The sequence below is a fragment of the Hyla sarda genome, chromosome 4 (assembly GCF_029499605.1).
Source record: "Hyla sarda isolate aHylSar1 chromosome 4, aHylSar1.hap1, whole genome shotgun sequence".
Lineage (NCBI taxonomy): Eukaryota > Metazoa > Chordata > Amphibia > Anura > Hylidae > Hyla > Hyla sarda.
The window spans coordinates 129,136,424-129,152,506 of NC_079192.1; the positions used below are offsets into that span (position 1 = coordinate 129,136,424).

The 16,083-nt window shown below is 42.0% G+C and overlaps 1 protein-coding gene across 1 annotated transcript in view; it reads right to left on the reverse strand.

The window, feature by feature from the left end:
* Positions 1–16,083, reverse strand: part of TMC3 (transmembrane channel like 3) — a 109,962-nt gene that overhangs the window by 45,618 nt on the left and 48,261 nt on the right. Inside the window, exons 4-6 of the mRNA XM_056569816.1 lie at positions 13,176–13,257; positions 11,384–11,490; positions 2,556–2,654 (exon numbers count right to left, since the gene is read on the reverse strand). Coding sequence (XP_056425791.1) covers positions 2,556–2,654; positions 11,384–11,490; positions 13,176–13,257 — 288 coding nt within the window. The remainder of the gene's footprint in view (positions 1–2,555; positions 2,655–11,383; positions 11,491–13,175; positions 13,258–16,083) is intronic.

Sequence of the window (16,083 nt, forward strand, 5' to 3'; positions counted from 1 at the left end):
TCCCTGGCGGCGTAGTGTGTTACTGATAGTAGCCTTTGTTACTTTGGTCCCAGCTCTCTGCAGGTCATTCACTAGGTCCCCCGTCTGGTTTTGGGATTTTTGCTCACCGTTCTTGTCATCATTTTGACACCACGGTGTGAGATCTTGCGTGGAGCCCCAGATCAAGGGAGATTATCAGTGGTCTTGTATGTCTTCCACTCTCTAATAATTGCTCCCACAGTTGATTTCTTCACACCAAGTTCATTGCCTATTGCAGATTCAGTCTTCACAGTCTGGTGCAGGTCTACAATTTTGTTTCTGGTGTCCATCGACAGTTCTTTGGTCTTGGCCATAGTGGAGTTTGGAGTGTTACTGTTTGAGGTTGTGGACAGGTGTCTTTCATACTGATAACAAATTCAAACAGGTACTATACTATAAACATATAATATTCTTTACTTGCTAACTTCACTGAGGAAGGTCCTTAAGGCGGGACCGAAACACGTTTGAAATCGGCCATAATACCACAAGGATGCCAGGTGACTTCCTTTTCATGTTACTCACATTTTCCACAAGCCACCCGGATCCAAGGTCAGCAGGAACCCCGCTATTCATCATCGCTACCACCACCTCTGCTATTCATCACCGTTATCCATTACCACTGCTACCTCCAAGAACATCCAGGTCTGCACCGCATCTAGGATCTGCGTGCAAGAACCAGGAGGTTTGCAGAAACACAGGAAAAGAACAGTGTTACCAGCGCTGCAGCGCTCCATGTCACTGTGAGTATTTGGTCTGCTCCAGCGCGCTGTTCTCAACATAGATGGTGGCAAGAATCACGGGACCTGCGTAAGATCGGGTGAGCGATATGATCTTACTATACTACGAGCTGTAGGGACTTGTTACTGATTAAATGCATACAAGGAGAACTTTATCATCTTATAACTTTATCATTTTTCCATCAATCTTGACTTTGTATCAGATCTTATGACTTTATTTTTTTATATTTTTTATTGAGGAAGTTCTGATTTTATTTTACACATGGACGTTTTTTGAATATTTTATCTGACAATGGCCTTGTCAGTTGCGATAGCATATGCATCTTTATACATACTGTATACTAATAAATTTCATCTTGTTTCAATATTACATGTGCCTTATATTTTTAGACTTTGAGGGCTAGTTCTTTTGTGTTTCTTACCAAGTTCAAATAGGTACCATTAATACAGGTAACGAGTGGAGGACAGAAGAGACGCTTAAAGAAGAAGTTACAGGTCTGTGAGAGCCAGAAATCTTGCTTCTTTGTAGGTGACCAAATACTTATTTTTTTTTAAACAGACAATGAGACTTTATGGACTTTTTTTCTTGTTATGTCTCTCACAGTTGAGATATACCTATGATGAAAATTACAGGCCTTTCTCATCTTTTTAAGTGGGAGAACTTTTTTTTCCCAGGGGAGACATTTTTGCCACACTGTAGCTATGTCTCTATGAAGAAAAGACAAAGGAGATGCTTGAGAAAGACATCAGTGGGTATTTAAAACATCACTTGAAGTGTACATGTCATCAACAAAAACTTTTTATTTAACATAGATAATACCATTATATGTATATTTGTAATATACAGTGGTTAAAAAATATGTATATTTTTGTCCCTGCAGCTATTGTCTGTGTGTCTCTATGAGGAGTCCAAAAACAGGAAGTGAGGGTGAACAAGCAGGGCTCTGTGCAGTGAGGCTCTGTGACATGCTACAGGCTCACACATGAGGATGATTGACAAGCCAGGAGCCTGCACAGAGCCCTGTTTGTCCTGCCTTCACTTCCTGTATTTGAACTCCTCACAGGCAATAGCTGCAGGGACAGCACTTTTTCACCCAGAAATATACACAATTTATAACCAATATATATCTTACAAATATACATATAATGTTATTATCTACATTATTTTTGTTGACGACAGGTACACTTTAACATGGGTGGATTTTTTCCTATATGTCTCCATGTAAATATTCTATTGTCTCTCTATAATATAGATCAATGCCATATTTTATTTCTGAAGTTTTATATAAAGAATTTTTTTTTTTGAGTAAATGTATGTGCATATAAAAGAAACACAACCACATAGTCTATGCCCTTTATGTATGTCCCTGGATGTAGCCAAGGATATATATAAATATTTAGATTCCCTGTAATATTTATAATACAAGAATTCTATAGGGTACATTCCCACCTGGCGTATACGCAGCGAATTTCATGCTGCATAAAAACTGCAGCAGCAGCGGCAAATACTCTGTATATCCCTCGCTCACCATACACACAATTTCCCGCTACTGCTGCAAATTTTACACAGCGTGAAATACGCTGCGTATACGCCAGGTGGGAACGTACCCTTAAACAGTTAATTTAATCATACACATGACATCTTGAGACTTTGATTATGGATCATTCTTAGAATCCATGAACTGATGAAGAACATATACAACAAAATGGCAGTGCTAACTAATGAAGATGCCACCCCATGTAAGCTACATGTCTAATGCAGTGATAGATGGCTTTAAAACATATAGATTAGAGCCTTGCCCCGAGCGACCAGATGGTGTTCAAGTCCTGTGCTGAAGATATTTCCTTATCAGGGATTTTCTTGTTGACAGTGGTTCCAAATGGAGCACCAGCTAGGATCTGCAATGAAGAAATAAGAAATAAAGAAGAGTTTGTGACAAACTGCATAGTTTTTGGAAATTATTTAAATAAAGAGAGTGCCCTGGCGCAGCCTTGCACCCTGGCGTGGTTTATACCCATGTGCACATATCCTTACAGCGGCTGTTTAATTTGGACAACCCAGCCAATGACTTGTTGATTGTGGGAAAGGGGTTCTAAAGCTACTGTACCTTGCATTAACTTTTCTACATTTTGTCATAGTATAACTATAGATTTAAATTTATTTCATTGCAATTTTATGTACTAAACCAACGCAAAATAGTCCATTATATTTACGGGGGGAGGGGGTGTGATAGATTCCAAAATTGTTCACAAATAAAAATGGGAAAAGTGTGTAAGTGCATATGTCAGGGTTTTCCAACCAGGGTGCCTCCAGCTGTGGCCAAACTACAACTCCCTGCATGCCCAGACAGCCTTTGGCTGTCTGGGCATGCTGGGAGTTGTAGTTTGGCAACAGCTGGAGGCACCTGGGTTGGGAAACACTGGCATTTGTATTTACCTCCTTTACTGTGAAATCCCTAACAAACATCTGGTGTGACAAATTGTCACATTTGCAATTCACATAACAGGGTCACCTGTCTGCAATTTAATCTCAGCACAAATCTGTAAGTAGTTTGTTAGAGAGCATTACTGAACAAATGGCAGATCAAGAAGATCATGAAGATCATGAAGAACAAGGGAGGACATTTATCAATGTTTGCTTATGTATTCCTTTTTTTAGTTTTCTTTTTCTTACTTTTTTTTGGCTTATGTGCGAATTATTTATCAACTGGTTTCAGCCTATTGATAAATTTCTTTCACGTAAGCAATTTTTATTTTTTTTTTTGCTTTTTTTGCTCCGTGTCTGAGCTGGAGTAAATTTTGCAGTTTTTTTCATGTGATGCAACTTTTTTGCAACTTTCACACTTGATAAATCTCTGACCACTGCAAGTCAAAAATCACTTTTTGCTCTGGTAAGCAAGTGTCTTTTTTTTTCTGCTTAGGGCACTGCACAATCAAAAAGTCACACAAGAAATAGAGTAGTCGCACATGCGACTTTTTTGCGACAATTTTAAGCAAAAAAAAAAAATTAATACTAAATGCTTTGATAAATGTCCCCCAAGGAGTTTACCAAACAGGTCAGGGATAAAGGAGAGATGGAAAAGTACAAAGTATAAATATCCCAAACTTTGGAAAGAATAAAGCACAACCACAAACCTGCCAAGACAAGGCTGTCCACCCATACCAACAAACTGGGCAAGGAGAAAACTGCTGAGGTGGGAGAATCTGTCCACATGATAACTATTAGTACTGTACTCCCCAAACCTGGCCTTTATGGAAAAGTGGCAAGAAAAAAGCTGTTGTTCAAAGTGAGCCAAAAGAAATCCAACACTGCCCATCACCTGAGTACACCATCCCCACAGTGACACATAGTACAGTGACCCCCTGACCTATGATGGCCCCGACATACGATAATTTCAACATGCGATGGCCTCTCAGAGGCCATCGCATGTTGAAGGCAGCATCAACATATGATGCTTTTGTATGTCAGGGCCATCTCAGCTGCTTCAGCTACCACCAGATAGCCGTTTACGGTTCCCCCATGTGCTCCGGTGATGGTCTCCTACCTGTCCTCGGGGCTCCGGAGCTCCTCTTCACTATCCCCTGCATCGCCGGCGCTCTCCATCGTCGTCATCACGTCGCCACGCACGCCGTCCCATCATCCAATTGGAGCGGCGTGCGTAGTGACGTGATGGCGGCGACATCAGAGCGACGATCCCGGAGAAGCAGAGACATCCGGAGCGACGGGGACGCGGCCACAGCGATGGAGGGCGACATCCAGGGCAGCAGTGACGAGCGGTAAAGGTCCAGAGCGGCTGGGACAGGTGAGTATCCCTCAACATACGATGGTTTCAACAAACGATGGTTCATTTGGAATGGATTACTATCGTATGTTGAGGGACCACTGTAGTTGTAGCAGCACACTGTGGAGATGCTTATAGTCAGCAGGTACAGGGAAACTGGTCAGAATCAATGGAAATATGGATGGAACCAAATACAGGGCAATTCTTGAAAAAATCTGATCCCATCTGCAAAAGACTTGAGACTGGGATGGAGGTTTATCTTTCAGCAGGACAATGGGGGAGATTTATCAATACCATTGCAGAGGAAAAGTTGCTGAGTTGCCCCTAGCAACCAATCAGATTGCTTCTTTCATTTTGCAGAGGCCTTGTTAAAAATGAAAGTAGCAATCTGATTGGTTGCCATGAGCAACTGGGAAACTTTTCCTATGCACAGACTTTGATAAATCTCCCCCAATGACCCCCAAACATACAGCCAGAGCTGCGATGGGAGGGTTTAGATCATAGCATGTCAATGTCCTAAAATGGCCCAATCGAAGCCCAGACCTAATTTGAGAATCTATGGCAAGACTTGAAAATTGCTGTTTACAGACGGTCCAATCCAATCAGATTGTTCCTCAACTTTTTTTTGCCAAGAAGCAGGGCCAAATATTAAGGTATTTTGCAATTTCAAAGTACTAGGCACATTGTGCGGATCAAATGGTAAAAGTCTATTAAAATCCCTTCGAATTCCAGTTTGTAAAAGAAACAAAATGGGAAAAATATGCAAGGCACTGTATAGACACAGTATAATGCCAGTGAATGGAATTTTAGCCAGCCTCATTCACTGTAAAGGACCTGCAGCTCATGGCATTCAGCATGTCCTATCTTCTGGGAATTGCTGCTATGGATTTAATGTATTTCAGTGCAATGGATGAAATCTGCAGCCAAACAAGTAGCACAATCTTCCAAAATTTTTTGATATAAATTTTAAGGCTAGTTCCATAGTATATGTTTACACTATATGTGAAAAAATTTATACACAATAAACCTAATAGGAAATCTAAGGCTAATGTATTACAAAGCACTATAATGTTGTTAAATAAACAGTGCTATTACAACACACTAAATGATATATTGTGTTATTGAAGAACTCCTGTTGTCAGATAAATTAATGCAGTATTGTGTGTTGAGTTTTAATCTCGGATGCTGACATTTTTCATTGCTTTCAAAAAAATGACACATATAGCCTTCTCACCTAACCCAAAGTAGGAAAAAACATTTCTATCCATAGTGACAAGCCTCATCAATACAAGGACACAATTCAGCCAAAACAATCCATCCACCCAACAGAATGAGCATCATATTTGTCTCAGCGTATGCTATTCCTCATGCCGATGATGAATACCACATGCCTTTTATAGAGGTTACAAATAGTGGTCAAAAGAGAATGTAATAAATCTGCTTGAGGTTCGTATCAGGGAAATGCCTATATATCATCAGTTAACTGATATGTCCAAATAGCAGTAAACCAATGTTGACATTACAGAATAAAGTAAAGCACTTTGTTTAGATATCTGAGTAAGGACATATAACACTGTTATCAAAAGGCCACAAGCACACAGCCATAATACAGCTCCTTACAGCTGTTACATGCACCCATGGTAGTCTAGGAGGTTGTACTGAACCTCCTTACACCTTCAATTTCATAAGGAAGCATATATTCTGTTCTTTTGAGTTCATAGAAAAAATTATATTATGGAGGCATTCTTTAAAGGGGAACTCCGGCGCTAAGACATCTTATCCCCTATCCAAAGGAAATTTTTAACAATAAAAAAAAAAAAATATTTTTTTTAATCAGGGAATGATTTAACTGGGGGATAAATGCAGGGACGTGGAAATGTAGCCGGTAATAAAACAAATGGCAAAGGGGTCAATGTGATTTTTAAATCAAATATTTTCTTCCAATTTTTAGTTTCATTTTTTATTACCGTTTTTTCCGGCGTATAAGACGATTTTTAAACCCCGGAAAATCTTCTCCAAAGTCGGAGGTCGTCTTATATGCCGGTATGGTGTTATTGGGCGGGTGCTGCAGGGTACCTTATATATATATATATACACATTTGCATGGCCACGCTTCTCGCAGTGACTCTGTCCCGGACACCTTGCAATGCCGAAGCTCCGCAGTGGGCTCGTGTTTATGCAGCTACAGTGCTGCCTAGCACTGATCGGCATGTCCAGATATGGCGCGCTCTCCCGACTCGAGCCCGTGTCATACCGGTCTGCACAGCGTTTATAGCCAACATGCGGCAATCGCCGCAGCCGGCTATTGACCCTTTAGATCGCCTAAAGGTGGCGATCCACTGCTGAGGTAGCCTGAGGGCTTACCTCTCCTTCTAGGTCCTGCCGATTCCTGCCCTGAGAATGATAAAGCCTGGCAGGACCAGGCTTTATCAATTGAGCACAGATCACCCAGATCAGTGTGGTTCTTTGGCACCATATTGATCTGTATGAGGAATCAAATGATTCCTCCTAAGAGTCCCTTCCTTATTAAAAGTTTAAATCACCCCCTTTTGCCCAAATTCCATATTAAAATATGTAAAAATAATAAAAAATAAACATATGTGGTATCGCCACGTGCGTAAATGTCCAAACTATAAAAATATATTGTTAATTAAACCGCACGGTCAATGGCGTACGCGCCCCAAAAAACTTCCAAATTCCAAAATAGCGTATTTTTGGTAAATTTTTATACCATAAAAAAATGAATAAAAAGCAATCAGAAAGTCCGATCAAAACAAATATGGTAGTGATAAAAACTTCAGATCGTGATGCAAAATATGAGTCCTCATACAGCCCTGTACGCAAAAAAATAAAAAAGTTATAGGGGTCAGAAGAGGACAATTTTAAATGTATTAATTTTCGTGCATGTAGTTATGATTTTTTACAGAAGTACGACAAAATCAAACCTACCGTATATACTCGAGTATAAACCGACCAGATTATAATCCTAGGCCCCTAATTTTACCCCAAAGAACCCAGGAAAAGTTATTGACTCGACTATAAGCCTAGGGTGGGAAATACATCATCCCCCCATGTAATCATCCAGACCCCCGTCATCATCCCCCCTTCATCACCGCCTGTCAATCCCTTCATCAGTGGTCTTCAACCTGTGGACCTCCAGATGTTGCAAAATAACAACAACTCCCAGCATGCCCAGACAGCCATCGGCTGTCCAGGCATGCTGGGAGTTGTAGTTTTGAAACCTCCGGAGGTCCGCAGGTTGAAGACCACTGCGGCTTTCGTCATCATCCAGCCCCCCCCCCTTTTTTGTTTTGTACTCACCTCCCCTCAGTGGGAAGTTAGGGTGAGCTGGTCCGGGCCATCTATGCTGCAGAGACCGTCCGGTGGGGATGGTTAGTCGTTGCAGGCTGTCCATTTTCACCGGGGGGGGGCCTCTTCTCCGTGCTTCGGGCCCGGACTAGTGACGTTGCCTTGCCGACAACGCACAGGGACATTACGCATGAACGTCCCTGTGCGTTGTCGTCAAGGCAGCGTCACTACTCCGGGGCCGGGCCCAAAGCGCGGAGAAGAGGCCCCCCTGGTGAAAATGGACAGCCTGCAATGACTAATCCTCCCCACCGGAAAGTCCCTGCAGCATAGATGGCCCGGACCAGCTCACCCTAACTTCCCGCCGAGGGGAGGTGAGTACAAAACAAAAGGTTGGAGGGGGGTGGATGATGATGAAGGCCACAGCAGTCTTCAACCTGCGGACCTCCAGAGGTTTCAAAACTACAACACTCAGCATGCCCGGACAGCCGATGGCTGTCTGGGCTTGCTGGGAGTTGTAGTTTTGCAACATCTGGAGGTCCACAGATTGAAGACCACTGATGAAGGGATTGACAGGCGGAGAGTTCACTTAAGTATAAGCCGAGGGGGGGCATTTTCAGCACGAAAAATTGTGCTGAAAAACTCGGCTTATACTCGAGTATATGCGGTATATAAGTAGGGTATCAATTTAATTGTATGGACCTACAGAATAAAGATAAAGTGTCATTTTTACAGACAAATGTACTGAATAGAAACGGAAGCCCCCAAAATTGGCAAAATGGCGTTTTTGTTTTTTTTTCAATTTTGTCATACAATTATTATTTTTTTTCCATTTCGCCGTAGATTTTTGGGTAAAATGACTTATTTAATTACAAAGTAGAATTGGTGGCACAAAAAAAAATTCAAAGCCCTCATATGGCTTTTTAGGTGCAAAATTGAAAGGGTTTTGATTTTTAAAAGGTAAGGAGGAAAAAACGAAAGTGAAAAAACAGAAAAACGCTTGGTCTTAGTCTGCATTTGCGAGATCAGAGAGGCGGAGAAGGAGGTACGGTAATGGGATACAAGGGTGGCGCATGTGTGAGATCTGAGAGGCAAGGAAGGAGGTACAAGGACTGGACAGATGGGTGAAAGAGGCATGTACTTCTCTGATAGTCTTGGAGACCGGGAGGGCTGGGCAGGCAGGAAGAGCTGACCAATCCAAGAAGGCTTTGTATACAACAACCAGCCAATCACTGGTAAGGTACCGTACATCGCAGTAGAGAGGTAGTCTTATACCGCGAGTATAACCCAAACTCTTTATTTTAACTGTAAAAGTTGGGGGTCCTCTTATAGGCCCAGTCGTCTTATACGCTGTAAAATACAGTAATATATTTTTTGCCTTTTCATAATTTGCTTTCTAAACAATACAGTGTATTGAAACCCGTTGCGATCATAATATATAATCCAGAGAAACTGTATTGGTCGCATCTCTGCTATGTTCTCCAGCCGGCCAGTGATGTGAATAGAACTTCACATCACTGATTCATATTTGCCGCTAAGAGTCTTGATTGGCTGGCACAGTCTGGTCAGTTACGACTCTCAGGGGCAAATACTAATAAATGATGTGAATATCAATTCTGATCGCAACGGGTCTCAAGAGTGATACCTAGTTTTATCTGTCCCATCATGGAACAGACTCTGTTCCATGATGGGAGTAGTAGTAGTACCACAATAAAGGACAGACATATAGTGGAAAATGGATTGTATTGTAACAAAAACATTTTTTTTATTAAATTAATATTTAACGATATCATTCCCTGATAGAAATTTTAATTTTTTTAATAAAAAAGATAAAATTTGTTCCCTACAATTTTTTCCATCCCTACTGCATCATTTTTTTTTAAATGGTAACCTACAAAATTTTATTTAAAAAAACTAACTCCATCCCTTTTTAGATCGCTAAAGTAAAAAAAAAAAAAAAAGAATAAAAGCCACCCGTAAAAACCTCAATATTAATACCCACATGGCGTTTTTAATTGCGTTTTTTTCACTCGCATAGACTTCCATGAGTGAAAAACACCAAGATTTCTGTATTTAAAAAAATGCCAAAGTCTCAAGACTTGAAAAACTGCCAAGGAGCAGGAAAATGCCAAAAAGGGTCTGAAAAAAAAATCAAAAGAAATGGCAAAGAGGAGTGTTCAAAAGATTGAACTTGCACTCTGATATGTAGGGGTGGGCATAAGGCATTGTTTAGACAGGAATAGGGGCGGGGCAGAGGTGGGTCTTGCTGGGGGGCCCTTGCTTTATTTGGTCCGGGCCCCTGAGTGGTGTCAGTCCGCCACTGGGAGTATCTTCAAATGGCAAAATGAGGTGTGAAGGTAAAGTGGACTATTGTGTTCTGCAAGCAGAAGATAACCTGTGTTAAGCCGGATTCACACTACGAAATCTCTGACTGAAATTCTGCTTCTGAAGGTAAAATGCAGGTGAATGGGTTTTCTGTTAACCCATTAACATTACGAAATTTTCTGGGTGGAATAGCTGTCAAGAAATTCTAATCTAATAATTCCTCCAGAACATTTAACTTGCTATCGGGACTACATTGTTCGTGAAGTCAACAGTACAGCTATAACTTTATGCCTGGGTTCACACTGAGAATCTCCAGCCAAAAAAATTCTGTTAGGAGATTTTAAGAGCGGCTAGCGCGGCACACGCTAGCAGTACTTAAAATCTCCAAACAGAATTGTGAACCTGGCGTAAAGTTATAGTTGTACTATTACAAGGTAATGTATGTGGTCCTTTAAAACCTCTTTTTATTAGTTGACCAAAATTTTTATCATAGTTTTCATACTGTGAACATTGCAATCTCATAAAAAGAAAAGTTATTTTGCTTTTGAACAGGCAAGTGCCGCACTTTGTTGTCTTTTTTTGCTGAACTCTTTTTTCTTGCTGAGCACTACCATTTACCGCTTTTGTGGATTATATACGTGCGTGCATGTTCACCTGTGCTATCTGTCCTGGTTATCTGTCCTATGGCATCTAGACAGTTGGAATCCACATAATCAGAAGACAGGGTCAGGGGCCCGATCAGCCCACCCACAATAAAATTGCAAGGAGCTGATCAGTTTTCATGGCAGCCCGAGGCCCTCTTAAAGGGGTATTCCACTGGCCAGGAAGTAAATGTTCCGAACGCTGTTTTTGCGCTGTGGGGGGCGGCCATGCTCCACGTGAAATCACTGCCATGCCCCCTCAATGCAAGTCTATGGGAGGGGGCGTTACGGCCATTACGCCCCCTCCCAGAGACTTGCATTGAGGGGGTGTGGCAGTGATGTCGCGAGGGGCATGACCGACCCCTGCTGCATGAAAACAGAGTTCAAAACATTTACTTCCGAACACTGGCCAGTGAAGTACTCCTTTAAAGCTATGTAGTATAGAAATGTCCCCTTTTTCCAGTAAGCACTAAAACTTACTGGCATTCATGTTTGTTCTTTCCTATGTTTTCCTATTTGTAAAACACCCAACAATATTGCCCTTCAGCAACATTTTTATCAATGTACATCATACCTCTGGTAACACCACAAAGGCTCCAGTCATAATTGTAAGGACAATATTGATGCCAAATAACCATCGTAAAAAGATAAAATATGAGGCAACACCCGAGCCAAAGTGACCTGAAAAAGCAATATAAAGTGTTATAGATCCACTGGATTATAATGTCATTTAGCTAAAAGATTAAATAGACATGCAAGAGTCTGCCAGGATGATGTTGCTAAGCTTAGTATACTCGTATGCCTGTGCATTAAAGACTGGGGCAATACTATAGTGTGGTCAGGGCTGGATCATCATTGGCGCTCATGGAGCGCCTGCTCCGGGCCCCGTGCCCGCAGGGGCCCCCGTCACATTAGGGACATCCCTAATGTGGGGGACTATACTGCACCTAATGTGGGGGACTATACTGCACCTAATGTGGGGGAACTATACTGCCAACTTAATGTGGGGAACTATACTGCACCTAATGTGGGGGAACTATACTTCACCTAATGTGGGGGAACTGTACTACACCTAATGTGGGGGAACTGTACTGCACCTAATGTGGGGAACTATACTGCTCCTAATGTGGGGAATTATACTGCACCTAATGTGGGGGAACTGTACTGCACCTAATGTGGGGGAACTATACTGCACCTTATGTGGGGGAACTGTACTGCACCTAATGTGGGGAACTATACGGCACCTAATGTGGGGGAACTATACTGCACCTAATGTGGGGGAACTATGCTGCACCTAATGTGGGGGAACTATACTACACCTAATGTGGGGGGAACTATACTGCACCTAATGTGGGGGAACTATACTGCACCTAATGTGGGGGAACTGTACTGCCCCTAATGTGGGGACTATACTGCACCTAATGTGTGAAACTATACTGCACCTAATGTGGGGGACTATACTGCACCTAATGTGGGGAACTATACTGCACCTAATGTGGGGGAGCTATACTGCACCTAATGTGGGGGAATTGTACTGCACCTAATGTGGGGGACTATACTGCACCTAATGTGGGGGACTATACTGCACCTAATGTGGGGGACTGTACTGCACCTAACGTGGGGAACTATACTGCACCTAATGTGGGGGAACTGTACTGCACCTAATGTGGGGGACTATACTGCACCTAATGTGGGGGACTATACTGCACCTAATGTGGGGGAACTATACTGACAACCAAATGTGGGGAACTATACTGCACCTAATGTGGGGGACTATACTGCCAACCTAATGTGGGGGACTATACTGCAACAAATGTGGGGGAACTATACTGCACCAAATGTGGGGGAACTATACTGCACCTAATGTGGGGGAACTATACTGCACTTAATGTGGGGGAGCTATACTGCACCTAATGTGGGGGAGCTATACTGCACCTAATGTGGGGGAGCTATACTGCACCTAATGTGGGGAACTTTACTGAATGTAATGTGGGGAATCATACTGCACCTAAGGTTGGGGACTACACTGCCAACCTAATGTGGGGGACTATACTGCCAACCTAATGTGGGGGACTATACTGCCAACCTAATTTGGGGGAACTATACTGCTCCTAATGTGGGGGAACTGTTGGGGGGGGGGGCATCATAATGAAGTGCTCCATCTTCCAGGCAGCCTTAATCTGGCCCTGAGTGTGGTGGTGGCTTATCTACTGTGGAACATTTTGAAGCAGTAAATAGTGTTCACGTGTGGACTACTCTGTAGCAAGTGCTTTATTAGGATGTTGTTTGTTGCCATATATTCTATTATGAAAAGAAACGAGAGCTATACGTCTTTACAGCAAAAAGTCACAATTTAGCATACTTACTCTCAATCTTCTTTATTCTCATTTCCCAGGGAATAAAGAGAACAACAAAGTTGTAAGACAGTCGACTAAATTTTCTCCAAAGCTGCAGCAAAAAATAATGAATATTCAATGATTTGTATTACTGCTGCTACAATGAATATATTGTATGAATAGATTATGTGTAAAACAATTGACTCTTTACAGATTTACAGGCATTTTAGTTTATACAGTAAAAGAATAAAGTCAATTGACCCAAGCCACTTGCATGTGTAGATGAGATCTGACAGTAATACATTGTTCAGGACTTCTTTGTATATTCTGCTGTTAGCCACAGATAACCAACTAGTAAATGCCTTAAAGGGGTTGTGCGCTACCCTGCAGTTCGGAGCTCCACTCACAGCGTCCGGAAGTTCATTACTCCGAATGCTGTGTGCGGGCTTCAGTGTTCACGGCCGGCGGGCGTGACGTCAGGCCCGGCCCCTTCGTGACATCTCGCCCACCCCCTCGTGATGTCTCACCCGCCCCCTCAACGAAAGTCTATGGGAAGGGGGCGCGACCGCTGTCATGCCGAGACATCACGAAGGGGCCGAGCGTGACGTCACGCCCGCCGGCCGGCCGCGAACACGGAAGCCCGCACACAGTGTTTGGAGTAATGAACTTCCGGACGCTGTGAGCGGAGCTCCGAACTGCAGGGCAGCGCACAACCCCTTTAAAGGGGTTATCCACCATAAGGTGACTTTAGCATTTAACTGCCAGACACTGCTGCTCTTTTTTTGTGAAATGGCTATTTTCTGTTGGAATTCCTTCCTTCCAACTACAAGTCCCAGAATTCCTTGTTTGTAAGTATGAGGTCACTTTTCTCCCTCCCACACATCAGCCACCCAGCCATTAAAGGGGTACTCCAGTGAATTTTTTTTTTTAACTCAACTGGTGCCAGAAAGTTAAACAGATTTTTAAATTACTTCTATAAAAGAATGTCAATCCTTCCAGTACTTAATAGCTGCTGAATACTACATAGGAACACAGAGCTCTCTGCTGAATCACGAGCACAGTGCTCTCTGCTGACATCTCTGTCCATTTTAACTCCTTGACGCAGGACGTATATTTACGTCCTGCGCCTGCTCCCAAGAAATAACGCGGGGTTGCGCGGTGACCCCGCATCATATCGGGTCGGTCCCGTCAGCTAATACAGGACATCACCGATCGCGGTGATGAACCTGTATTAACCGTTCAAAATTGACCGCTGCGTCTAAAGTGAAAGTATCCCAGCAGCTCAGTTGGGCTGTTCGGGACTGCCACGATAAAATCGCGGAGTCCTGAACAGCTTACAGGACACAGGGAGGATCCCGACCTGCCTCATCGGTGTCCGATCGGCGAATGACTGCTCTGTGCCTGAGATCCAGGTAGGAGCAGTCAAGTGCCAATAACACTGATCAATGGCATGTTAATACATGCCAGTGATCAGTGTAAAATATCAACGTATTTTTGGTCACTTTTTATACCATTAAAAAATGAATAAAAAGCAATCAAAAAGACAGATCAAAACAAAAATGGTTCACGGAGCAAAAAATCAACTACCCCGCATGCGGAAAATAAAGTTATAGGGGTCAGAAGATGACATTTTTAAATGTATACATTTTCCTGCATGTAGTTATGATTTTTTCCAGAAGTACGACAAAATCAAACCTATATAAGTAGGGTATCATTTTAACCATATGGACCTACAGAATAAAGTTAAGGTGTAATTTTTACTGAAATATGCAACGGAAGCCCCGAAATATGCAACGGAAGCCCCGAAAGTTACAAAATTGCATTTTTTCTTCAATTTTGTTGAACAATGATTTTTTCCCCGCTTCGTTGTGGATTTTTGGGTAAAATGACTAATGTCACTGCAAAGTAGAATTGCTGACACAAAAAATAAGCCATCGTATGGATTTTTAAGTGGAAAATTGAAAGGGTTATGATTTTTAAAAGGAAAGGAGGAAAAACAAAAATGCAAAAACTGAAAAACGCTGAGTCCTTAAGGGGTTAAGAACTGTCCAGAGTACGAGAAAATCCCAATAGCAAATATATGCGGCTCCGGACAGTTCCTAAAATGGAAAGAGATGTCAGCAGAGAGCACTGTGCTCATTATCTCAGCAGAGAGCTCTGTGTTCCAAAAAGAAAATCATTTTATCTGTAGTATTCAGCATCGAATAAGTACTGGAAGGATTAAAACATTTTAATAGAAGTAATTTACAAATCTGTTCAAGTTTCTGGCACCAGTAGATTTAAAGAAAAAAAGTTTTCCACCGGAGTACCCCTTTAAAGCACACCTGAGCTCCCATGCTATGCTGTAAACAGAGTGCCTCCAGCTGTTGCAAATTTACAATTCAATCCCTCTCAATGGTCACTCACCTCATTAAAGCAGACAGACTCCTTTGAACAACTGACTAGTAATGTAATGTCTCGGGCTGCACATCAACCTGGGAAAACCTAAGACGACTGTCATTTTGTATGCTGATAAAAATAAACATTGGGGCAAAACTCACATAAGAATTGTGAGACCATCATCAAACACAGGTACAGACACTAAATTATCAACTACACTAACTTTACAGCCTCTGTAGCACAGTCAAATAAATAAAGAAATCCGGGAATACCCCTTTAAGAATTTGGCTTAATTTGACCCATTTTTTCTATTCAACAAAGTAAAACTACATGCATTTCATTATTATTTACCTTTTTCTTACATTAGCATGAATAGAAAACAGAATCCCAACAGATTAAATAACTTAAGTATAAAGTGCCCCAGATTTTCAACCGGGATTCATTAAGAGTAGAAATTGTGGCAGATTTAGTAACAGTTTCTAAGATTTACATTGTATAACCTTAGACTAGAACAGGGCTCCTCAAACTTTTGCTATTGGGGCCTCAACCAACAGACCAA